At 54.2% G+C, this 26363-nt stretch overlaps 1 protein-coding gene across 7 annotated transcripts in view; it reads left to right on the plus strand.

The window, feature by feature from the left end:
• Positions 1 to 26363, plus strand: part of KNDC1 (kinase non-catalytic C-lobe domain containing 1) — a 78395-nt gene that overhangs the window by 3023 nt on the left and 49009 nt on the right. The window contains exons 1-4 of one of the 7 annotated variants that reach the window (XM_073019487.1): positions 9396 to 9501; positions 16499 to 17172; positions 18725 to 18923; positions 19552 to 19610. In XM_073019487.1, coding sequence (XP_072875588.1) covers positions 17116 to 17172; positions 18725 to 18923; positions 19552 to 19610 — 315 coding nt within the window. In that variant the 5' untranslated portion in view covers positions 9396 to 9501; positions 16499 to 17115. Of the gene's footprint in view, positions 1 to 9022; positions 9502 to 16498; positions 17173 to 18724; positions 18924 to 18950; positions 19233 to 19551; positions 19611 to 26363 lie in introns of those variants that run through there. The other 6 variants (XM_073019489.1, XR_005244261.2, XM_038009757.2 and 3 more) reach the window with 6 other exon arrangements.

A 26363-nucleotide genomic window follows, 5' to 3' on the forward strand; every position in this document is an offset into this window, starting at 1 on the left:
TGGAGTTTTAACCCAGACTGTAGGACCCTGGCCAAGACCAGTGGCCTATCTCTCAGAACAACCAGACGGGATTTCCAAAGGCTGGCCCCCATGTCCAAGGGCCCTGGCAGCAACGGCCCTGTTAGCACAAGAAGCAGATAAGCTAACTCTTGGGCAAAACCTAAACATGAAGTCCCCCCATGCTGTGGCGATTTTAATAAATACAAAGGACACCATTAGCTAATAAATGCTAGACTAACTAGATACCAAATCTTGCTCTGTGAAAATCCCCACATAACCACCGAAGTTTGCAACACCCTAAACCTGCCACTTTGCTCCTGGTATCAGAGAGCCCAGTTAAATGTAACTGTGTAAAAGTATGGGACTCAGTTTATTTGAGTGGGCCTGACCTCCGAGACCATCCTTAAACATCTGTAGGCTGGGAGCTGTACATGGATGGGAGCGGCCTCGCTAACCCCTGCAAAGCGACTCTGAAAAAGACGACAAGCCTGCTCCAGTCACACCCGGAATCTGACTGTTCCACGCATGGCTGAAGCATGAGGAAACTCAGTGCAGGACTCATTTTCCTTAAAATTTGGACTTGTACAGTAAGGACTTCAACTGACTTTCCTCAGACTGCAGGCTGTTCCCACTGTATACATCAAGTCACTGAGGTAGGACAAAAGATTGCTACAGTCCTATTATTTTATGGTTATTATAAGTGTACCCGGACTCTAAAAGAAACTTGTTTGTATAATGCCATTCTATCCAAGGTATGTAGCCCAGGAAATAACCAACCTGATGTGTGTTATGACTCATTTTAAGCCTCCCATGATCACAGTTTTTAAAATAAGACTAAGGACTGGTCCTTTTCGAAGTGACACAAGTAAAGTAATAGCTACAACAGAAAAAAAGAGGGGTCCCCAAAAATGTAACCTTAAAATTTGACACCTGTGCCACTGTAAACAGTAAGCAGCGTGGGATGAGATGCGGTTCTCCAGATTAAGAAAAAAAAAAGTTACACAGCAGAAAATGAGTACATCTGTCAAGAATCCTGTTTATGTGAAATATGTCAATACTGGTCTTGTGTCATTTGGACTACTTGAAAAAAAATAAAAAATAAAAAAGATCCTGTTTGGCTCCAAAAGGGAAAAGTCAGCCCCTCCTGCATGAGTAAGAGCTGCACCCCTTTAGAACTGGTCATCACAAACCCTCAGACCCTGAAGCCATGTTTAAAAATTAGTTCCCAGCACTGGGAGGATTTAAAAATCTTATAATAAAAGTTATAATAGTAATAAGAACCTGCTTACTGCTCCCTTGTTTGCTACCTGTACTTCTTCAAATGATAAAAGAACTTCATCGCTACCTTAGTTCACCAAAATGCTTCAGCACAAGTGTACTATATGAATCACTATCAATCTATTGCACAGAAAGATATAAGTAGCAAAAATAAGAGTGAGAACTCCCACTAATAAAAAGTGAGAGTCTCAAAAGGGGGGAATGAGGAGAGAGAGAGACCCTCTCATATTGTTTTATATTGTTTTATACTCAGTGCCTGTTTTAAGAAAAAAACAAGGAAGTAAAACCAAGGACAAGCAGCCTGGTGCCCAAAACCAGACCTGGGCCTGCCTGGCCTAAACCCAATAGTTAAAAATCAACTCATGACTTAGAAACCGATATTAGTCATAGATTCCAGGCACTGCATAAAAGAACACAGTGAAACTCGCGGCCCTGTTTTGTTTCTCTCTGACCACCGGTGCATGCAACTCCTGTCATGTACCCCTTGCTTGCTCAAATCAATCATGACGCTTTCATGTGAAATCTTTAGTGTTGTGAGCCCTTAAAAGGGACAGAGATTGTGCACTCAGGGAGCTTGGATTTTGAGGCAGTAGCTTGCCGACGCTCCCAGCTGAATAAAGCCCTTCCTTCTACAACTCGGCGTCTGGGAGGTTTTGTCTGTGGCTCGTCCTGCTACATATAAACTTCCAACTAATATAGAATAGAAATGAAACAATACAATAATAACTAATACAAAATAAGTCAGAAGGAAAAGGGAGTAGAGAACAAGTGGAAAACAGAAAACACTTAACAAATGGTAGATTTAGGCCGAGCGCAGTGGCTCACGCCTGTCATCCCAGCACTTTGGGAGGCCAAGGCAGGTAGATCACTTGAGTTCAGGAGTTCAAGACCAGCCTGGGCAATATGGCGAAACCTGGTTTCTACTAAAAATACAAAAATTAGCCAGGCATGGTGGCACATGCCTGTAACCCCAGCTACTCGGGAGGCTGAGGTGGAAGAATCACTTGAACCCGGGAGGTGGAGGCTACAGTGAGCCAAGATATGCCACTGCACTCAAGCCTGAGTGACAGAGTGAGTCTCTGTCAAGAAAGAAAGAAAGAAAGAAAGAAAGAAAGAAAGAAAGAAAGAAAGAAAGAAAGAAAGAAAGAAAGAAAGAGAGAGAGAGAGAGAGAGAGAGAAAGGAAGGAAGGAAGGAAGGAAGGAAGGAAGGAAGGAAGGAAGGAAGGAAAAGAAAAGAAAAGAAGAAAAGAAAAAGGGTGAAAATCAGTGAGTTATACAATCATCTCAAGAATTTAGGAAAATAATAACAAATTAACCAAAAATAGAGGAATGAAATCGTAAAGGTAAGACCAGTGGCCAGGTGTGGTGGTTCACATCTATAATCCTAGCACTTTGGGAGGCCAAGGCAGGCAGATTGCCTGAGCTCAGGAGTTCAAAACCAGCCTGGGCAACATGGTAAAACCCTGTCTCTACTAAAAATACAAAAAAATTAGCCGGGCATGGTGGCATGCACCTGTAGTCCCAGCAACACGGGAGCTGAGGCAGGAGAATCGCTTGAACCCAGGAGGTAGAGGTTGCAGTGAGCGGAGATTGCACCACTGCACTCCAGTCTGGGCAATGGAGTGAGACTCCGTCTCCACAATAAATAAATAAATAAAATAAATAAATAAATAAATAAATAAGAGCAGAAATTAACAAAGTAAAAAATATACATCCTTTTAAAGGGTTGATAAAATGAAGATAGTCCTGGCAAATCCAATCAAGAAAAAAGAAAGAAGGCACAAGCAAGAAATATCAGAAATTAGGGGGGCTACTCCTTCAGACCCTACAGAAATTAAAGGGTAAAGAGCAGACAGATAATACATGCGAGTTGATGCCAATAACGTGGAAAAGAGAGAAATTCCTAGGAAATATGAAAGCTTTTTTTTTTTAGAAATGGGGTCTCACTATGTTGGCCAGTCTTTAACTCCTAGCCTCAAGTGATCCTACTGCCTCAGCCTCCCAAAATGCTGAGATTATAGGCATGAGTCACTGTGCCTGGCCTGAAAGCATCTTAATAGTTGTATAAGTATTAAAGAATTGAATTCATAATTTGAAACCTTTGTGTTTAAAAACAAATGCCTTTAGATCCAGTGATGGCCTCACCAGAGAATTCTATCAAACATTTAAGGAAAAAATAAAGGTAGTTTTACTAGAACTAGAACTCTTTCCGAGAATAGAAAAAGAAGAAACGCATCCCAGTTATGTCATGAAGAAGCATAATCTTGAGACTTACAGTTAACAAGGACGTTATAAGAAAGACACATCACTGGCCAATGAAAATAAACGCAAAAGTTCTTACACAAAATGTCAGTCAACCACATCCAGCATGTTCAGTACAGAGCCTACATCACAATCAGAGGGAGGGAATGCAAAATTAGTTCAACATCAAACATCGAGCCATGTAATCTAACACGTTATTGGAAGATGAGAGAAAGTCACAAAATCATCTTAGTAGATGCAGAAAACACATTTGATAAAATTCAGCGCCTATTTGTGATTTAATAAAACACTTGGCAAATTAGCAAGAGAAGGAGACTTAATTAATCTGCTAAAGGAAGTTAAAAAACCTGAAGCAAAATTACACTGAATGGTGAAATGGAAAGCTGGCTTTCTCTCCCACGGGGAACTCAGCAGAGTGGACGGCCACTACACCTGCTGTTCCATTGTTCAGGAAGCCCTGGCAGGGACAGTGAGGAGGAGGAAGAAAGACACATGAGAAGGATTAGTAATGAAGAAGTCAGCCTGACATTATTCTCAGATGATATGGCTGCTTACATAGAAAATTCAAAGCAATGTGAAGATCCGAATTAATAAGCAGGTTTAGCAAAGTTGCCGGATACAAGGTCATTATACAAAATCCAACTTTATCTTTATAGGCCAGCAATAAACAGAAAAGAAGTGTTTTGCAAAGACAGAACCTACAGTAGCACCACAAAATATCAGACATTCATGCTAAACAGAATAAAAGATGCCTAAGGCCTTTTCACAGAAAACTACAAAATATCACTGAGAGAACACGATGATGATCTGAACATGTGGAAAGAGATGCACGTTCACAGATGAGGAAGCTGTGCAGGTCAGCGCAACCCCAGCTACACTCCGAGGCACACGACATGCTGCTTCCAGGTGGGTCTCAAAATGCAGAGGACTGTGGGTAGCCAGGACCTTCTTGAAGAAGGAGGCGGGGGAAGAGGCAAGGGTGGGCTCTGTGGAGACTTCTGTGTCTGTTGCAGAACTGACAGAAAGACCGATGGGAAAGGACACAGTCTAGAAACAGACTCACACCTGGGCACACTCCACCCAGTAGAAGCCAGGCTGGCAAAGCAGAGGGTGAAGGGCACCTTCCCAACACACGCCCCCATGCCCAGCCATCGCCAGTGTGGGGAAAACAGGAACTTCATACATGTGTAACGTAGGACCCGGCAACCCCACTCTAAAGATAGGCCCCACAGAAACACGGGCACCCGAACAAAAGATGCCCCAAATCTAGAAGCCTCCCAAGTGCCCACCAGCAGTGGAAAGAGAACTGAGACTATAGAATATTCATGTAATTTAATACAATCCAGTAACAATAATCAATCAATGACTACTGCCCATAGCAACATGGTTGAACCTCAGAGACAGTGAGTGAGGAAAAATGCACGCACACACACAAATACACACACACACAAACACACACACACATACACACACATACATACACACAAACACACACACATACACACACATACAAATACACACAAATACAAACACACACATACACAAATACACGCACATACACACACAAATACACACACATACACACAAATACACACACACATACACACAAACACACACATACATACACACAAACACACACATACACACACATACAAATACACACAAATACACGCACATACACACACAAATACACACACATACACACAAATACACACACGCATACACACAAACACACACATACACACACATACAAATACACACATACACACACACATACACACACAAATACACACACATACACACAAACACACATACACACACATACAAATACACACAAATACAAACACACACATACACAAATACACGCACATACACACACAAATACACACACATACACACAAATACACACGCATACACACAAACACACACATACACACACATACAAATACACACATACACACACATACAAATACACACACATACAAATACACACACATACACCCACAAATACACACACATACACACACACATACACACACATACATACACACACATACACAAATACACACACAAATATGCACATACACACACAAATGCACACACAAATACACACAAACACACACATACACACAAATACACACACACACACACACAAATACACACACATACATAAATACACACACATACACCCACAAATATACACACATACACACACAAATACACACATACACACACAAATACACGCAAATACATGTACACACAAATATACACATACACACACACATACACACACAAATACAAACACACACATACACACACATACAAATATACAAATACAAACACACACACAAATACACACAAATACACATAAACACACAAAAATACACACATACACAAATACACATACACACAAATATGCACATACACACACAAATACACACACAAATACAAATACACACACACACACACAAATACACTCACACACAGGGGGACGGAGGGCTCCGTCTGCTCCCAGTTGCCCTGGTTACCCTGTGGGGTGAGCCTGGCAGGACAGGGCCAGCCCAGCAAACCGAGACAAAGTGAGGAGGCCGTGTTGCCGCCAGAGCCACAGGGCAGCTCCCTGCAGAAGGCGGTCATGGTCCACCGCCATTTACTTCAACATTTACTTTTTTCTGTATTAAATATCTGATTTATTGAAAATTACATGTGTGTTTGCTGCAAAGTGTGATGAGGAGTTAACAGAAACTAGGGCATAAAAATAATTCATCATGAGATACAATCTGGGCAAAAACCAGATGGCTATGATGCGTCTAAGGAAAAATGTTAGCATGAAGATCTCGGACCATTAAAGAAGACTGTGTTTACGGATTCTTTAAATGACTGACAGTAGGTATCAAAACCATTTTGGCATTTAGCTTCCTAGATACATTTACAGGAGTGACTGACAGTTTTATTTCAAAATGTGAGTATTTACATCACACCAGAAATGACATTATTAGCCATTATTTACATGTCTGGATTTTTAAAGAAACGTAGATGTTGACGTCAACACGTGCGAGTGGTTTGGCAGCTTTTCAAAATTGTTTTAGGGAAAATGAGAGCCAAGGCCCTGAAGACCCCTGCTCCACCTGCCTCAGCCCAGTCCAGCTGAGCGCCGACTGCGGGAGACCGAGCGAGAAGGACAAGGCCCATCCTGACAGTGTCCAGCCGTAACAAGGGCCCGGCAACCCCCTCCGAGCAAGGTCTCAGGAGAAGAATCTGGGTGTCCTACCCTGGCCCCCTCGTGGAGGAGGGAGGATGGGCAGGGCCTGGGCAGGGAGGGAGGAACCAGGTTCTTCGCTCCAGCCCGGAGCCACAGTTCAGGCAGTTGCCTCCAGCAGAGGGGAATGTCTGGTGGGAAAGGGCAGTGAGGTGCGGCAGAGGATGGATAGCGGCCAGGGAAAAGTTGGAAGTAAGAGGACAAGAGTGCCACCAAATCATGGGCCTGGACCACGGATCGTGCAGCCGGGAAGCCCCTCAGAATTCCGACACCACTGCAAGCGTCCTCAGGAGGAAGCCGTGCCAGCACATGCTGGGCACACAGGGCTGGCACCGAGAGGCAGGAGGGCTGGATGAGGAGGCCGTTCCTCGTGGCTCACGGAGGGCTCTTGGCCGTTTCTGCGTGGCGCCCAGAAGCTGCTCACCAGCTCTGGAAGACACGGGGCATTGAATCCAGATCCTGGATGATCTTCAGAACTACGCCCTCATCCAACACAACTGAGGCACCAGGACCAGGACCGACATCACACCCTCTGCTGGGGTCAAAGCTTTAGCACTGCAGGAGAGGGTGCGGGCACCTGGAATGACTCGCAAAACGTCTGGAAGTTCCCACCACTCCCCAAAATAACAGAGACCAAAGCCCACAGATCTTTAAAGGAAAGCAGCAGGTGGGTAAAAGAGCGAGCCTGCGGCCCCTGCCCGAGGCCCCTCCCCACACGCCCACACGCCCGGTCCTGAGCAGAAGCAGCTCCGAGTGACCCAGGTGCGGGAAATGCCTGCTGAGGGGTTTTAGGCTGCAAGAACCGAAACTTCCACGGCCGACTCCAGGAGCCCCTGAGTTCTGCATTTTACCAAATCGCATGCACTTCTTTCCAGGAGTGCTTGCTGTGTGGCTGCCCCCCAAATTATGGGGCTACCTTTGCCCCCTATTCAGTTTCTATGTCCTCACTCCTAAGCCTGCGAGGTGATGTGAGCACTCGGTGACAAAGTCCTGTGTTTGTGGGGTCCCTGGTGCCTTCCCTTTAGGGTCACATCAGCCCGGCATTCCCCCAGAGGCACAAATCTGGATGGCCAGAGGCGTCAGGGCCACATCCAGACCTGACAGAGGAGGCTGCACCCGACTTGCAGCAGAGGGCCTGGAAGCCCAGGGCTCAGCTCAGTGTCCAGGTCTGAGCACCCGCGTGCAGCAGGACCAGGCTCCTGGAGCAGCGTCTGCCTGCCACGTCGGCCTCCTTCCGAGACGGGGATGGGGGCACTGCAGGCCCTGTGGGGCCCACAGAGAGAGCTCGGGGACAGCTGGCTGAGGCCACACTTGGTGAGACGACTCCTCTCCAGCTGCACCCCACCCCACCTTGGCTGCTGCCCAAGCTTCCAAACACCCAAGGATGGGGGAGGCTGCACCCGACTTGCTGACTCGGTGGACCAGGGTGGGCCCCAGGGTGGGTATTTTGAATAAGGTGGGGCTGCCTGGCTGGACGCAGAGAGTCTGCCCAGCACCTGCCCCACTCCCAGCCTCGGGCTTCAGTGCCCACCTGGCTGCCGGGGAGCTGAGCCCCCCGCACTCCCTGCCAGGCCTGAGAGCCGCGGTGACCCGACCCGGAGACAGTGCTGGGAATTCACGTCCCTGAGCACACTGCACCCTCCGACTCTTCGGTCAAAAGCCCTGCCTCCTTCAAGCCAGGAGCATGTATTAAGTGCCTACTGTGTGCCTGGCCAGTCACACGGTGGGGCCAGGGGGTGGGGGGAGCTGACAGCCTGGCCCTGAAGCCGCCCCTCTACTGTGGGAGTACTGGGGGTGGCTGGGAAAGGTGAGATTCGCCTCTACCCTTCTTGCCCCGCGGCCAAGCTTGGGGTTATCCTGGCTCTTCTGACCACCCTGGCGCTGAAGAAAGCCCTGGGGGGGCTTTGGGGCAGGAAGAGGTAGATCAAGAGCCCCAGGACCCCCGGGACCGGGGAAGGTCGGGTACCCCGTGGGGTCTCTCTGACGCCTCCAGGTGGGGATGAGGCACCGTTGTTGCCCCCCCAACACCCCCGGGCCTCCGAAAGACCCTCGCTCAGGAGGGACCCCGGTCCAGCGACCGCCCCGCCCCTCCCGGGCCCCGCCCCCTGCGGCCCCGCCCCCACCCGGGCCCCGCCCGGCCCTGCCCTGCCCGGCCCAGCGCTTCTGCAGAGGCCACCCCGGGACTGCGGCAGCCTCGCCCGGCGGCAGCGGGTGTGGGCGGGGGAGGTGGGAGGCGGCGAGGGGGTCGGCCCGTCCGAGCTCTCCTGGGCGCCGACTCCGCCCCTCGACCGTTGGGGCCCAGGTGGGGCGCAGACCCCGGGCCTCCCCACGGAGGCCACACGCCTGGCTCCGCCCCCGGTGCCTCCCCCAGGAAGGAGCGACGTCCCCTGGGCGCTGGGTCCGGACAGCGCCGCGCAGCCCCCGCGCCCCCGGGGCCCGCCCCGTATCCCTGCCCGCGTCCCCCGGAGACACTGCGGCAGCTGCGGGCGGGCGGGGGCGGGCGAGGGCCGGGCGCGTCTCCATGGAGCCGGGGTGCGCGTAGCCGAGCCCAGCCCAGCCCTGCCGGAGGCCCCGGGGCCGGTGCGCGGCGCGGCCGCAGGATGCAGGCCATGGACCCAGCCGCGGCGGATCTCTACGAGGAAGATGGCAAAGACCTGGACTTCTACGACTTCGAGCCGCTGCCCACCCTCCCCGAGGACGAGGTGAGCCCCCGGCCCCACTGGGGGGCCCCTTCCGCCGCTGAGGGCTCCGCGGAGAGCGCCCGGGGGGTGGACCCGGGAGGGGCTGTGAGCTCCCGCCTCCCCAGGCGCCCTCCTTGGCCGAGGGGGTCCCACCGCCGTTCTCAGCCCCGCGTTAGGATTTTCACCTGGAGGGGACAGCACCCGCTAATGCGCACGGGACGGCGGCGGGTGGGCAGCCCCTGCAGAAGTTGGCGCGCCGTGGCTCCTGGTGGAAACCCTGGTGGGACAGTGTGGGGGCAGCAAGGAGGACGGTAGGGGGTCTGCTTACTCCCTGCCGGGCCCCAGGAGGCCAGCGGGGCGCAGGGCAGCAGATCCCAGTCAGGCGCGGCACAGGAGGCCCCAGAGCTGAGGTTCAGGAGCCGGGGGTGGGGAGAGCGCTGGACGACCGCCCCCCAAGACTGAGAGCTGCTTCCCTCTCTCTGGGTCTCCGGGCCTTCACGCAAGACCCCCCTACCCCACAAGGTGCAGAGGGGCTCTGCCTGCCATCTGCATACCCTGGTGCTTCTGCTCATGGACCGCCCACCCTACAGCACTGACTGCCCAGACCCCACCTTGGCTGGGTCTGACCCTGTAACTCAGCTCTGGCTTGGCTGGGATGGAGTGGACAAGGCAGCGTGAGAGGTGGCCCCGCAGGGATGCAGCAGCTCCCAAAGGGACCCTCATCCTCCAGGGATTCGAGATCTGCCAAACCTACAACAGGCAAGAGCCCAGATGCTGGGCCCCTGTGTCTCCAGTGACAGCGTCGTCACCTGCAGCCATTAATGGGATGCTGCGGCGGCCTCTGTTTAAACAGCCGGCCAAGCAAGGCTGGAGCAGGGAATCCCGGGTGCAGCAGCCCCAGGCCTCACCCCCTCGCAGCCCCCACCTGCTGCCCCAGGGGAGTGGGCTCTGAAGGGATAGGGAGTTTCTGCTGTGGAAGCCCCGTCCTTCTGGGAAGGTTCAGCCCCAGGAGGCCCTCTGTTCAGCCACCTAGAAAGTGCTGAGGCTGTGCGGGGGTTGGCGCTGCCCCCGCCCCCACCTTGGCCTGGATTTGGTGCAGTTGAAGGCTGCAGAGAGGAGCAGCCAGGGGAGTCAGTAAAGCTTCGAAGATCACCATGGCTCTGACCAAGAGGGAAGCGCAGCCCGCAGCCTTTAGAAACGCCCCAGGATACATCCCAGGGTATCTGTTAGGAGGCCGCCTCCCCATCACTCTGAGAGGCGACCCTGAGGACGCACCTCTTCCCACAGCCCCTTCACGGATCAGGGGCCTGAGCCTTGAGGGCCTCCCCACTCCACATGGAGGCAGCAGCCGGTGCCCCGAACACAGAACATGCCACACCAGGCATGAGCCCACTTGAAGCCACAGGCTGTCTTTCTGCATGCTCCCCACCCCCATGCACACACCAGTGTCCTCCGGCCGGCTGGACAGCTCCTGCCTGGCACAGTGCTGGGGTGGGGGCTCCACCCTGTGATGGCCACAGAGGCCGCTGAGTTAGCAGCATGCAGTGGGAATGTTCAGGTGGGCCCATCGCAGACACTCCTGGAAAGCATCAGGGGTGGTCCCTGGCCCAACCCTGTGGCCAGCACTGAGCCCAACATGTCCTGTGTCTCAGAATTCCCCTGGCGTTCAGACTGCTTCCTGCACATGTTCGGCTTGGAAGGTTCTGAAATCTCCATCAGGGCACGTGGCTGCACCTGACTTGCATTGGAAAACCATCCTGGGTGAGGTGAGAGCACGGTGAGGCTGCATCATCATCCCAGAGTGCCAGGAAGGCCAAGGGCACAGGGCAGCTGCTGGGAAAGCACGGTGGCGCCAGGCCCAGGACACATGCAGGCTGCATAAGATGTAGGAGCTCACTCATTCTACAGCTAGTTGTAACAGCTGTCTCCACGATGGGGCCAAGAAATAGACCCTTATGGACACCCACCAGAGCCCCTGGAATGTCCCTCCCTTGACATGATCCCAGAGAAAATCCAAATGGCTGCTGAACATGTGAAAAGATGTTTGCTCATTGCAATCAGGGAAATGCAAAATACACCCCCACAAATGCTTTCCCAAGACCGCCAGGCTGGCAAGAACTGAAGAGCGGACAGCGGCGTGTGCTGGCAAGGACGTCGCAGCAGCTCTCCCTCGCGCCAGTGGGAGGACAAATGGAGCAGCCTCTTTGGAAAACAGCCCAGCATTCGCTGGCAAAGTAGAAGGCACCAGTGCCCTGTGTCCCAGCAACTTCACTATGGTGTGGGCCCTGGAGACACATGGCCGTGCATGTGTGAGAACACTCTCAGCTGGAGCCCACCAGAGCATCAGCAAGTGGGCCAGCAGGTCCTGGAGGTTTGGATCCCTGGCCAGGTTGGATCCCTGGCCACTTGCAGGCAGCACCACTGGGTCAGCACAGGCAAAGAACCACCAGCACACAATAGACAGGAGATGTTCTGTAGGGGTGATGCAAGGAGGGCTTCCTGGAGGAAGTGTCCTTCCCGGGATTCCCATGAGATTTCATCTACTGTGGATGGCAGTATGGGATCTGAGGCAGAACAGCGTGATCCAGACAGAACAGTGGCTGCAGAAGAGGCACACAGGCCAGGTGGCCGGGGTCGATGGATGGGCAGTGCTGGCTGCCCCACAGGGATGCAGATGAGACAAAGCACGTGCACCGGTTTGGGTGCCAGAGCAGGACGTGTCCCAGGTCCCTGAGAGGCAGGCAGCACTGTCACCCCTTCTGGAGTTCAGCAAGTGCCTCCCAGAACCTCCTGTGTGCCGGTGTCAGGCTGCACTCAGAGTCTGAGGGTGGACGGGATGCAGTCACTGCCTGGAGGGGCACACAGCTGGGGGCTCCCAGTAAAGAAGAGCATGTTCCCTCTACAGGGTCCATATGGCATCTGTGCCAGGACGAGCTCACAGCAGAAGGCACCTTGGGAGCTGAGGTGGTTTTGTGGTAGGGGCCTGGCAGTGTGGAGAGAGCTGTCCAGAAGGTGGTTTTGTGGTAGGGGCCTGGCAATGTGGAGACAGCTGTCCAGAAGGTGGTTTTGTGGGGGGGTGGGACCTGGCAGTGTGGAGAGAGCTGTCCAGAAGGTGGTTTTGTGGTAGGGGCCTGGCAGTGTGGAGAGAGCTGTCCAGAAGGTGGTTTTGTGGTAGGGGCCTGGCAGTGTGGAGAGAGCTGTCCAGAAGGTGGTTTTGTGGTAGGGACCTGGCAGTGTGGAGAGAGCTGTCCAGAAGGTGGTTTTGTGGTAGGGGCCTGGCAATGTGGAGACAGCTGTCCAGAAGGTGGTTTTGTGGTTGGGGGGGGGCCTGGCAGTGTGGAGAGAGCTGTCCAGAAGGTGGTTTTGTGGTTGGGGGGGGCCTGGCAGTGTGGAGAGAACTGTCCAGAAGGTGGTTTTGTGGTGGGGGGGCCTGGCAGTGTGGAGAGAACTGTCCAGAAGGTGGTTTTGTGGTGGGGGGACCTGGCAGTGTGGAGAGAGCTGTCCAGAAGGTGGTTTTGTGTTGGGCCCTGGCAGTGTGGAGAGAGCTGTCCAGAAGGTGGTTTTGTGGGGGGGCCTGGCAGTGTGGAGAGAGCTGTCCAGAAGGTGGTTTTGTGGTTGGGGGGGGCCTGGCAGTGTGGAGAGAGCTGTCCAGAAGGTGGTTTTGTGGTGGGGGGGCCTGGCAGTGTGGAGAGAACTGTCCAGAAGGTGGTTTTGTGTTGGGGCCTGGCAGTGTGGAGAGAGCTGTCCAGAAGGTGGTTTTGTGGGGGGGCCTGGCAGTGTGGAGAGGACTGTCCAGAAGGTGGTTTTGTGGTTGGGGGGGGCCTGGCAGTGTGGAGAGGACTGTCCAGAAGGTGGTTTTGTGGTTGGGGGGGGCCTGGCAGTGTGGAGAGGACTGTCCAGAAGGTGGTTTTGTGGTTGGGGGGGGCCTGGCAGTGTGGAGAGAACTGTCCAGAAGGTGGTTTTGTGGTGGGGGGGGCCTGGCAGTGTGGAGAGAACTGTCCAGAAGGTGGTTTTGTGATGGGGGGGCCTGGCAGTGTGGAGAGAGCTGTCCAGAAGGTGGTTTTGTGGTTGGGGGGGGCCTGGCAGTGTGGAGAGAGCTGTCCAGAAGGTGGTTTTGTGTTGGGCCCTGGCAGTGTGGAGAGAAGTGTCCAGAAGGTGGTTTTGTGGGGAGGCCTGGCAGTGTGGAGAGGACTGTCCAGAAGGTGGTTTTGTGGTGGGGGGGCCTGGCAGTGTGGAGAGAGCTGTCCAGAAGGTGGTTTTGTGGTGGGGGGGCCTGGCAGTGTGGAGAGAACTGTCCAGAAGGTGGTTTTGTGTTGGGGCCTGGCAGTGTGGAGAGAGCTGTCCAGAAGGTGGTTTTGTGGGGGGGCCTGGCAGTGTGGAGAGGACTGTCCAGAAGGTGGTTTTGTGGTTGGGGGGGGCCTGGCAGTGTGGAGAGGACTGTCCAGAAGGTGGTTTTGTGGTTGGGGGGGGCCTGGCAGTGTGGAGAGGACTGTCCAGAAGGTGGTTTTGTGGTTGGGGGGGGCCTGGCAGTGTGGAGAGGACTGTCCAGAAGGTGGTTTTGTGGTGGGGGGGCCTGGCAGTGTGGAGAGAACTGTCCAGAAGGTGGTTTTGTGTTGGGGCCTGGCAGTGTGGAGAGAGCTGTCCAGAAGGTGGTTTTGTGGGGGAGCTTGGCAGTGTGGAGAGGACTGTCCAGAAGGTGGTTTTGTGGTTGGGGGGGGTCTGGCAGTGTGGAGAGGACTGTCCAGAAGGTGGTTTTGTGGTTGGGGGGGGCCTGGCAGTGTGGAGAGGACTGTCCAGAAGGTGGTTTTGTGGTTGGGGGGGGCCTGGCAGTGTGGAGAGGACTGTCCAGAAGGTGGTTTTGTGGTTGGGGGGTCCTGGCAGTGTGGAGAGGACTGTCCAGAAGGTGGTTTTGTGGTGGGGGGGCCTGGCAGTGTGGAGAGAACTGTCCAGAAGGTGGTTTTGTGATGGGGGGGCCTGGCAGTGTGGAGAGAGCTGTCCAGAAGGTGGTTTTGTGGTTGGGGGGGCCTGGCAGTGTGGAGAGAGCTGTCAGGAAGCCTCTGGGGATTGGCAGTCAGTGCTCCCAGCAGTGACTGGAGTTTTGTATTGGTCCCGTTAGAATCCCACGGCTGAAAGAATCGGTTGGTCATAAGACAGTGATTCGAAATGTGCCAAATGATCCAGGCGTCCCTGTGTAACCCTGGCTCAAAGTCTGCCTGGCCGTGTGGCGGGGGCTGTTGGAGCTTTCTGAATGCACAGAAGCCCCTAATGGGGACTTTCATGAGATGAGGGTCCCCGGTGGGAAGTGTGCCCTGCCCTCTGAGGCCCAGGGACTGGCTGATGTGCTGCTGTCCTGGAGAGCAGCCCAGTCCTGGGGGTTCATGTCCACCTGCCTTCCCAAATCCGTCCTCCCACCTGGGATGGGGGTGGAGTTCGTGGCCACACCATTGCAAAGTGGGGACCAGTCTTTCCTGCCCTGCTAGGAACAGGTCTTAGGTGGTCCACGCTCTCAGACCTACCCCATGGCTCACCCAGGCACACCTTGCTAGGGATGGCGAGGGGCAGGGTGGGTGGTGGGTGGGCTGGGCTGGGTCATGAAGAACCCTCTGGGCCTGCTCAAGAGGCTGGGTCTGTGCCAGCAGACGGAGTCACTGAAGGCTGACCAGCCACGACAAGGTCAGACTGTATTAGCAGGGGCAGGAGAGGCTGAAGTGTGGAAAGTCACGAGGCCCCAGCCTGCCGTGGGGCCCTCATGGGTGCTGGGCAGGCAGATGCGCAGGAGGGGGCGCTGGGCAGACAGACAGGCGTCCGCCAGCCGAGGCCGGCGTTGCTATTCACAGCACGTCACCTCCTTCCCAAGCGTCTGCCACAGCCCATTAAACTCCTGTCCAGGCCACCTCGGCAGCCCCGCAGCCCAGCTGGGCGTATTTTACTTGAGCAGGAAGCCTTCTGGCCCAGCTGTGGACTTGAACCCACCTGGTAGCAAGGCTTAGAGCCCCAGGGTCTCCAAGGGCCCCTTCTGGAGGTGACTGTAGGATGCCCAACTGGCTCCTGACCTCGGAGGTGGTCGTGGGGGTGTCTGCTGGGATGTGGGTGGGGCCCCCACGGACTTGGGGTCCCGAGGCTAGTGAGTGCTGCCTGTGTCTCTCCCAGTCTCTCTCGTCCTGTTCCGGCCTCTTAGGCCTGTCTGACACCCTTCCTCGCTCATCCAGCCACTGTGGATTCAGGCACGCGGGAGTAATTCCTCACACCTGTGGCAGAACAGGGCGGAGGCTGCAGGTCCCAGAGGGCAGGTGACCTGGGCCCAGAGTTCAGGCCTGGGAGCCCTCAGCACATGGCAAGACCCCTGGGTGGCTCCGGCCCCTGTGTGAGCGGAAGCCCCCCCTCTAGACAGCATGCACCAGAGGGGCTGAGACAATCCTGAGGGGAGGCTTCAGCCACAAACCCCATGGAATTCACCCCTAAAATCATCCAGAGAATCTCCGATGGAATTCAGACACGCCCGCCTCTCCTAGGCGCTAGGGGCTCCAGGTGTCCGGCTTCCCTGAGGGGAGGAGGGGGCTGCCCACTGGCAGGTGTCTCCCCTCTGGGTCTGAGCAGGAGGGCGTGCTGTGCGCGAGGGGTGGCCCTGCTGGCACGGCTGACCTGGCTCCCTTCCCGGGTCCACAGGTCTCGACACTGCTGTGTGAGCTGGCAGCAGGCCCCTGACCCGTGAGCAACAGCCAGAAGGCCCCCCAGGGCCCCGCAGGGGGACAGGGACCGGCTCAGACACGTGTCATGCTGGCTCCCTTCCTCCTAAGCAGCACAACCTATGGGGTCCTCAGACTTATTTACCGCTTAGTGCACGTCTGTGCCCATGTTTGCAGGCATGTGTGCGTGGGCACATAGCGCTGTGTGCATGTGTGTGCCAGTGCACAGGAGTGTGTGCATACGTGTGTGCCTGTGTGTGCAGGTGCATGGGTGCGCGCACGTGTGTGCATGTGTTTGTGTGTACACAGTGCCCAGGCGCCTCTTTAACCAGCCCCACAGGTGTCGCTGGGAGCTTCAGGCTTTCTGGAATCCTGAGGAGTCCTGGGCGGTACAAAGAGGACGGCAGGCTTGAGCGCAAATCAGAGACACCTTTGATCAATCAGCGAACACAGGAATGGGGCAGGGAGATTCCTGCGATAGAAAGAGCTGGAAGGGCCTGGGTAATGATGTCATCAAGTCCCTCCCTGGACCCCAAGAAGGAGATGGATGGGGGATGTGCCAAGACCCCACGGACAGACGCAGACCCAGCCGCATGGCCAGGCCCCACCGGGCGCCTGTGCCCTGATTCCGTCACTTGTTGGCCTCCTGCTTTGGTTTGAGCCCTTCATCCCTTTCCTGTGCCTAGAGGGCCTCTTGCAGTGCCAGCCGCTGGGGCATGGTGGGGGGACCAGAGGTGGGAGGTGCCTCTCAGGACCTCAGCCCAGTGGCACTGGTAGAGCCAGAGCCGCCCTGTGCACTGGGAGAGAGGGTAAGTCAGGGATGGGGGAGAAGGGGCCTCTGCCGCCTCCTCACCTGCCCTGTCCTCCGAGGCCCCGTGTCCAGAGCCTTTCTTGATCTCACCCACGTGCATCCAGGCTGCAGCCCCCAGCCACCCCCTCCTACCTGCACATGGGGTGCCCTGGCCAGGAGCAGCACACCCAAGAGGGCCTTCAGCTCCACATCTGGGTACGTGCGAGTGTGGATTGTGCAGTCTTGGGTGTTCCTGTGAGGGTGTGTGCGTGTGTGTGGGTATACGTATGTGTCTGAGTGTGCCTGCATGTGGTCAGTGTTAGGCATGTGTGCAGTGGCATGTAGTATGTATGTGAGTGTGAGGTCTGTGTGTGCATGAGGCTGTCTGTTCATGTGTGTGAGACGCGGTGGGACCGTGAGTGCGTGTGAGACGCGGTGGGACTGTGTGTGAGACGCGGTGGGACTGTGAGTGCGTGTGAGATGCGGTGGGACTGTGTGTGAGACGCGGTAGGACTGTGAGTGTGTGTGAGACGCGGTGGGACAGTGAGTGCGTGTGAGACGCGGTGGGACCGTGAGTGCGTGTGAGACGCGGTGGGACTGTGAGTGTGTGTGAGAAGCGATGGGACTGTGAGTGTGTGTGAGACGCAGTGGGACTGAGTGTGTGTGAGACGCGGTGGGACCAAGTGCGTGAGACACGGTGGGACTGTGAGTGCGTGTGAGATGCAGTCGGACCGTGAGTGTGTGTGAGACGCGGTGGGACTGTGAGTGTGTGAGAGATGCGGTGGGACCGTGTGTGAGACACGGTGGGACCGTGAGTGCGTGTGAGACGCGCTGGGACCGTGAGTTTGTGTGAGACGCGGTGGGACTGAGTGTGTGTGAGAAGCAGTAGGACTGTGAGTGTGAGAAGTGGTGGGACCGTGAGTGTGAGAAGCGATGAGACTGAGTGTGTGTGAGTAGTGCTGGGACTGAAGTGGTGAGACTGAGTGTGCACACACTTGCACCAGTGTCTGAGTGTCGATGTATGAGTGTGCCCTGTGTTGTCGTGTGTCCATGTGGGATGCATGTATGGGGATGTGTGTGTCTGTGTGAGGGTGAACACACGTGTGCTAGGTGGGGATGTTTGTGCATGTGCATGTTCATGGGGGTGTGGGTGTTGGTGGCAGCCATCATGGTCACAGCTGAGCCCTCACGGAGTCCAGGAGCCACTCAGATTCGGAGGTGGGTCCACATGGGGGCAGCCGGGCCAAGTGGAGGGAACCGCCATGATTGTGTCCTCAGTGTGAACTGCCTGGAACAAATGTTGGCAGCACGTGTGGTTGTGCGTTGTGTGAGTGTGTCAGCGTCACGCCCTGTTAGCTCTGCACAAGTCCACAGTTGGGCATCTCGACTCAGTCGCCTCACTCATCTGTTGGCAGCCTCCACAGGCCGGTCGAGCCGTGAGCCTGTGGGGTCAGGGGTGCAGGGCACAGGTGACCCAGCAGCTCTGGCCGAGCCTCCAGGAGGAAGGCCCCGTGCCCAGGCTCCAGGAGCAGACACCTGCTCCAGGCAACCCACTGATGGTGCCACCAAATGTTCCATGACTCTGACGTCCAGGGAACAGCAGGACGACTCTTGAAACAAAACGAGACGTGGCCTGAAGCCCTTTCCCTGACCCACGCATTGAAACGCTGCCACGAGCCGTCCCTTTCCCCGTGGAATCGTCTCGGCAGGGGTGCCGGGGCCCGGCTGAGGGTCCCGCTGGGCTCACGACCAGGGCCTGTCTTGACAGGAGAATGTGTCTCTGGCTGACATCCTCTCCCTGCGGGACCGCGGCCTCAGCGAGCAGGAAGCGTGGGCTGTGTGCCTGGAGTGCAGCCTGTCCATGCGGAGTGTGGCCCACGCCGCCATCTTCCAGAGCCTGTGCATCACGCCGGACACCCTGGCCTTCAACACCAGCGGGAACGTGTGTTTCATGGAGCAGCTCAGCGGTGAGGCGGCCGCGGGCACGGGGCAGAGGTGCCTTTCGGGGTGGGTATGAGCACAGGCTCTGCGGGGCAGACGCTGGGAGTGTGCCTGGACCCGGGTTTCCTGTGGAGACCTTCTCTTCCTCAGGAGGGACTCAGGCCGGAGAGTGGCCGAGGGTCCGTGGGGTGCCTGCTGGGCCAGGGCAGTCAAACCCACCCTCAGACGCCAGAGGGACATTCAACCCACCCCAGCCCCGCTCCGCTCGGGACTTCCCCTAAGGGCAGGCCGTGCGCCTCTTCTGTCTCCCTCGGGCCAGTCCCACAGGCCCTGCTGTGAGTGGACGCCGGCCCAGGAGGGTGGGACACCCCTGCCTCGGTGGGCCACCTGCTCCCACTGCGTGGGCCCTGCCTGGGAGCTGGTTTCCCCTGGTGAATGTCTTCAGCTTCCTTCTTGGGGAAGTGGTAGAACCCTTCCCTCTTCCACTTTGGAACCCATTTCCCACCGTAACCGTTAAGGAGCTAATTTCCCTTTTTCGCAGCCTAAAATGGTCTGGGGACGCCAGGTCCACGGGGAGGGGACCTTCCCGGCTGGCGGGTTCAGGTTCACAGGTGTGACTAGAAGCCTTCTCTCCTTCTCTGTCTCCTCCCTAAGACGACCCTGAGGGTGCCTTCGTTCCCCCGGAGTTCGACGTGACAGGGAACACCTTTGAGGTAAGTGCCGGTGGGGGTAATGCGCCACGCCCCCCCCCTTACCTCTAAGGTGGCCTCTGCCATTAACTCAGAAACGCACCTGCCTTGGGGCAGCCTCTGCGAGTGGCCTCTGGCCAGGAGCAGAGCCCGGTTCACTGGGCTGTAGGGACGGCCTCTGGGACACACCCAGCTTCGTCCCCTGCAGTGTCCTCTGCGGGTCCACACAGACTGTGGGAGCAGCGGCTTCGGCCATGTTTGTTGTCATTATCATTTTATAGCATGTTTTCTGGAATGCGAACTTACTACACTTAACATGTTAAAAGTGACCACAAGGCCTCCAGGCACAGCTGCGGGCATGGGTGTGGGCGTGGGCCACCCTGGGGGCCTCATCGCCCAAGTCATAGAGGTTGCTGCTCCCAGAGCAAACCCCCGTGTAGCCCCTCAGGAACCCTTTGTGTGGCACGAGTCGGGCAACAGCAGCCCAGCACCTCAGGGTCAGCACCTGCATGGTCGGCCGGAAAGGGGCAGAGTCACCCTGCGGCCCTCAGGTTTGGTCCGTCCATCAGGCTGGGCTCTGTCCCCGGGCCGGGAGTGGCCCATTGGTGGTTCCTACTGTCACAAAGCCCATGGCAGAGAAAATAACACAATCCTTAACAAGTAAACAAGTAACTAGGAACTCAAAGATCTTCCCAATAAAAGTCCATCAGCTGTGTCATGACCTTAAAATTTGACCTTGAAAGTAGAGTCTGGGGGCCAGGCATGGGGACTCACTCCTGTAATCCCAGCACTCTGGGAGGTCGAGGCGGGTGGATCACTTGAGCCCAGGAGTCTGAGACCAGCCTGGCCAACATGGCGTACCCCGTCTCTACTAAAAACACAAAAATTAGCTGGACGCAGTAGTGCATGCCCGTGGTCTGAGCTACTCGGGAGTCTGAGGCAGGAGGATCTCTTGAACCCAGGAGGTCGAGGCTGCAGTGAGCCTAGATGGCGCCACTGCGCTCCAGCCTGGCTGGCAGAGCAAGACCTTGTCTCAAAAACAAGAAAAGAAGAGTTTTGGGATGGCTCCCCGTGTCCCTCTTACTTTCACTTTGAAACAAGTGAGCCTGGTGCCCTTTGCCATGGGAGGTGGGCAGGGTGCCCCAGGGGGCCTCTGCTGCAGGAGTCCTATGTTTTAGTGCACCCCAGTGTCCAGAACCCAAGCCCCTGTGGCACGTGGCCTGGTGGCTGTGGTGTGGAGTGTGGCCTCGTGGCTGTGATGTGGCATGTGGCCTGGTGGCTGTGGTGTAGCGTGTGGCCTGGTGGCTGTGATGTGGCGTGTGGCCTCGTGGCTGTGATGTGGCACGAGGCCTGGTAGCTGTGGTGTGGAGTGTGGCCTCGTGGCTGTGATGTAGTGTGTGGCCTGGTGGCTGTGATGTGGCGTGTGGCCTGGTGGCTGTGATGTAGTGTGAGGCCTGGTAGCTGTGATGTGGCGTGTGGCCTGGTGGCTGTGATGTAGTGTGTGGCCTGGTGGCTGTGATGTGGAGTGTGGCCTCGTGGCTGTGATTTGGCATGTGGCCTGGTGGCTGTGGTGTGGCGTGTGGCCTCGTGGCTGTGATGTGGCGTGTGGCCTGGTGGCTGTGATGTGGCACGAGGCCTGGTAGCTGTGGTGTGGAGTGTGGCCTTGTGGCTGTGATGTAGTGTCTGGCTTGGTGGCTGTGATGTGGCGTGTGGCCTGGTGGCTGCGATGTGGTGTGAGGCCTGGTAGCTGTGATGTGGCGTGTGGCCTGGTGGCTGTGATGTAGTGTGTGGTCTGGTGGCTGTGATGTGGAGTGTGGCCTCGTGGCTGTGATGTGGCATGTGGCCTGGTGGCTGTGATTCCTGGTGCACATGAGGGTGTTTTAGTTTTGTGCTTACATTCCTAGTTACGTCATAATCCAGCTCAGACCTGGACGTGACCTCAGTCCAGCCCGTGCCTGGCCCCCCCACTCCATGGTTCCCCCGTGGGACTCTCATTCCTTCGTTTTTATCCCACGTTGCTCATTCCTCCAAGTCCTATTGTTTCACTGGTGCCATTTTTAACTTTCTGAAAAGAGTTCAGGCCATGTGTGATCTTCTGGGACTTCCTTTTATGTATTCTTGTTAAACTTCATCTGCAGAGCACTGTATGGCCATAATGTGGCACCTGCTGTGTGTTATCCCGTCGGGTGGAGGCCACGTTTAAATCCCCACTTGTGGGGGCACCAAGGGGTGCAGGTGTTTCCTGGTGTGTACACAAAGAACAGATCTGGGCGAGGTTTCTCTAGGGTGTGTGCCCAGGAGGAAGTGTGGCTCGTGGGAGAGGTGGACGTACATCTGTTCCTGGAACTCCTCCAGCCACATGCCGGAGAGCACAGTGTGAGGATCGCTGGCTCCCACAGGACGTGAACGTGGCAGGGGACTGGGGTCTGGGGTCTGGCCTGGGGTCTGGCTTCTGCAGGACACAGGTGTGGCAGGGGCCTGGAGTCTCATGCATGGGAGGGCACCACGCTGCATCTCTTTCCTGCGTCATAGGGGATGTGGGTGAGGAGTGCCTCTCTAGTGAAGGTTTATAACTCTAAAATGTATTGACTGCCCCTAAGAGCGTTTGCTTATGTGAGTTCTGTCTCTTCATATTTACGATGTTATGAATTAAAACTAAGACATTTTAAGTTATCTATTAATTCGTTTAAAAACCACAATGCCCATTGTATGTTAACATACATAACACTTTTTTGAAGAATATTTTCCCTCCAAAATTAGTGAGAAGAGTGGCATTGGGTTGCGTATTTGTTAATCTTTCACATCTGGGTTGTGGAAAATGCCTGGATTTTCATGGCAGCTTCTGCATTCAGTCGGCTGTGATATCACATTGCGTGGCCCCAGCCCCAACCCCAAGCCCAACCCCAGCCCTAACCCTAACTCCACTGTCCGCTCGGGAGGGAGGGGGAGTGACTGAGGCGAATGCCGTCTCAGCATCGTTACAGAAAGAGTTTAACCTCTTGAGCCACACTTGGAGAAAAGCTGGCTGACGGTGTCCTCTGCCGAAAAGTGGTTGCTCAATTTTAACATCATCAAATATTTTAATGGTTCTTCTGTTAGGGTCTAACCTTCACAAGAAACCTTTCCTGTTTCAAGGTTGAGCCGATAGTCACTACTATTTTCTACCAAGAGTTTTAAGTTTTGTTTCACATTTCATCCACCTGAAGTTAGTTTAACGTTGCAAAGTTTTGTTGTAGGGGTCTTAGATATCGTTTATTAGATTTTCCTCAGGAATGTGATGTTTTCTGATTCTATTCTAAAATTCATTGTCCTCTTTTTGTTTTGGTTTGGTTTTGAGGCAGGGTCTTGCTCTGTCACCCAGGCTGGAGTGCGTTGGAGCAATCACAGCTCACTGCAGCCTCCACCTCCTGGGCTCAAGTGATCCTCCCACCTCAGCCTCCCAAGTAGGTGGGGCTACAAGCATGTACCACCATGTCCAGTTAATTTTTCAAAATTTTTGTAGAGACAGGGTCTTGCTCTGTTGCCTAGGCTGGTCTCGAACTCCTGCCTTCAAGTGATCCTCTCTCCTTGGCCTCCCAAAGTGCTGGGAATAAAGGCATGAGCCACTGGGCCCGGCCAATTGCCCTCTTTTTAATTACGTTTTCCTGTTTGTTTGTTGCTAGTCTACAGAAATGAAATGCACTTTTTTTTTCTTTTGAGATAGGGTGGAGCACAGTGGCATAGCTCACTGCAGCCTAAAATTTCTGAGCTCAAGCAATCCTCCCACCTCAGCTTCCTAAGTAGCTGACACTATAGGCACACGCCACCACGCCCTTTATTTTTATTTTTGTAGAGGTAAGCTTGTGTTATGTTGCCCAGGCTGGTCTCGAACTCCACAGCTCAAGTGATTTTCTTACCTTGGCCTCCCAGAGTGCTGGGATTACAGGCATGAGCCACTGTGTCTGGCCACAATTCACTTTAATATCTTTATTTTACATCCAGCCATCTTGCTAAAGTTTTTTTTAATATTTCTAATAACTTACAGATTCTTTCAGTTTTCCTATTTAACTGATTAATCACTGACAAAACAACAGGTGTCTTTCCTCCTATCCCATGGTCCTGCTACACGTTTTCCTTCCTTCTCTTACTCAATGCTGCAAGGAACAGCAATGAGTCTTGGAACAGAAGCAGAGTGAGGCTGAGCACTGTCCCATCTCAGGGAGAAAATGACCACTCTCCCCATCCCCCATTCTAAAAAGAGTGCTTTTCACCTTCCTCATCCAGAATGGTGCCTGCCTCCACCACGAGTCCCCCTCGATGCTGAGTTTTATCGTGAATGTGTGTGTGTCAATTTTACAAGATGTTTCTTCTGCATCCTTTGACATGATCCTTTAATTTTTTCTTAAGATTCTCATAGTCACATCTTTATTTTCTTATATTAAGTCATCCTTTCTTACATAGAAAAATCTAAATTGGCCTAGTGTCTTGTCTTTCTTATACACTGTTTAATTTGATTTACTAGTACTTGCTTCAGATTTTTGTGCATATTTGAGTGGACTAGCGATTTTCCATTCTGTTGATGTTTTCACTGATGTTGGCCTCAGGATTGTTCTAATCCTGTATGGGCAGCACCCCTTCCCTTTCTTTGTGCTGTTTATATAAGAATGGGATGATCTGTTCCTTGAAAGTCTGGTAAAACTCACTTACAGGGCCATCTGTTTTCTTTAGGAAAGATTTTTAACTACTGCTCAGTTTTTAATAGCTACAGGACTGGCTAGGCACAGTGGCTCACCCCTAGAATCCCAGCACAGGGAGATTTGGGGAGGCTGAGTCAGGAGGATGACTTGACGACCAGAGTTAGAGACCAGCCTAGACAACAAAGTGAGACCCTGTCCCTACACAAAATTTTAAAAATTAGCTGGGCGTGGTGGCACGTACCTGTAGCCCCAGCCACTCAGGAGGCTGAGACAGAAGGCGACGCATGAGCCCAGGAGTTGAAGGTTGCAGTGAGCCGAGATTACACCAGTGCACTCCACCCTGAGCAGCAGAGTGAGACCCCACCTCTTAAAAAAAGGCTTACAGGACTGATCTCTGGTGTTTCTTACTGAGTCAGCTGTGGGTCTACTTTTTATGTTTGTAAAATCTCCAGCCTTCAGCTACAGGTGCTCTCCTCTTCGGCCGCTGCACTAGCTGCAGGTCGCCCTAATTCTCTGACTGGACAGTTAATTTGTGCTTTCTCTTCTCAGTCTCACTAGGGCTTGTTTACTACATTCATTTTTCCGAAGAGCCTCCTCTGTGTCCCGTCTGCGCTCCTGGCGCGTCTGTGTTTTCTTTTCCATTGATTCTTGTTTTTCATTCTCTCTTTCCTTTCCTTGTTCTGAGTTTAGGATCCATCCCTTTTCTGACTTGAGCTGGACATTTAGGTCATTGGCTTTCAGCTTTTCTTCCTTTCCAGTATCAGTAAGAGTACTTAGGGCTATGAATGTTCCTCAACATGTAAGTTTTGTTGCATCCTGTGAGTTTTACTATGTAATGTTTGCATTATCATTTACTTCTAATTTTTTTATTTCCACTGGGATTTCTTCTTTACCCCTGAGTTATTTAACAATGTGAATAGATTGGTTTTTTCTTACTTTTTATTGAGATATACATGCAGAAAAATGTATATATCACAGACATACAACTTGATGGATTTTCACACTGAACATCTGTGTAAGCAGCACCCAGATGGACGGCAGCAGCCCCTGCCTGTCCCCCGGGTCACTGTCTGGACAGCACAGAGCAGAAGTTGCGATTTTCCTGTTTTTGTGCCTCTTGTGGGTGGGCAGGCTCATGCAGCACTTGTCTTTGGTGGCTGGTCCTCCGCCCAGAGCCACGGGTGTGACATTTATTCTGTGTGGCCATGGGTGGCTGGTCCTCCGCCCAGCATCCGGGTGTGACATTTATTCTGTGTGGCCATGGGTGGCCGGTCCTCCGCCCAGCGTCCGGGTGTGAGATTTATTCTATATGGCCATGGGTGGCTGGTCCTCCGCCCAGCGTCCGGGTGTGAGATTTATTCTATGTGGCCATGGGTGGCCGGTCCTCCGCCCAGTGTCCGGGTGTGACATTTATTCTGTGTGGCCATGGGTGGCCGGTCCTCCACCCAGCGTCCGGGTGTGAGATTTATTCTATGTGGCCATGGGTGGCCGGTCCTCCACCCAGCGTCCGGGTGTGAGATTTATTCTGCGTGGCCATGGGTGGCCAGTCCTCCACCCAGCATCCAGATGTGAGATTTATTCTATGTGGTCATGGGTGGCCGGTCCTCCGCCCAGCATCCGGGTGTGAGATTTATTCTGCGTGGCCATGGGTGGCCGGTCCTCCACCCAGCGTCCGGGTGTGAGATTTATTCTGCGTGGCCATGGGTGGCCGGTCCTCCGCCCAGCGTCCGGGTGTGAGATTTATTCTGTGTGGCCATGGAAAGCATTTATTTCCAACAGTCGTCTCTAAACTTCCAAACACACTAGGGCTTTTATGTGTCATTTTCATTCTCTTCTTAACTTCTCCAGCCTCCACCCCATGTGGCTCCCCTCTCCACCCTGCTGGCCTGAGCACCCGTGGGCTCAGTGGCCCGGCCTGGAAGACTCAGACCCCTCCCCCATTGCTGGCCTGTTTGCTTGGCGTTCATCCCTGACATGCAGGCTTAGCGAGTGTCTGGGCTCACAGAGAGCAGGGTGAGTGGGGTCCTGCCTCTTGCTGGTTCCGGTCTACACAGGTGACAGACTTGATGTGAGACCCACAGGCTGGGGATCCAATAGTGCT

This window comes from Chlorocebus sabaeus, chromosome 9, assembly GCF_047675955.1.
Source record: "Chlorocebus sabaeus isolate Y175 chromosome 9, mChlSab1.0.hap1, whole genome shotgun sequence".
NCBI lineage: Eukaryota > Metazoa > Chordata > Mammalia > Primates > Cercopithecidae > Chlorocebus > Chlorocebus sabaeus.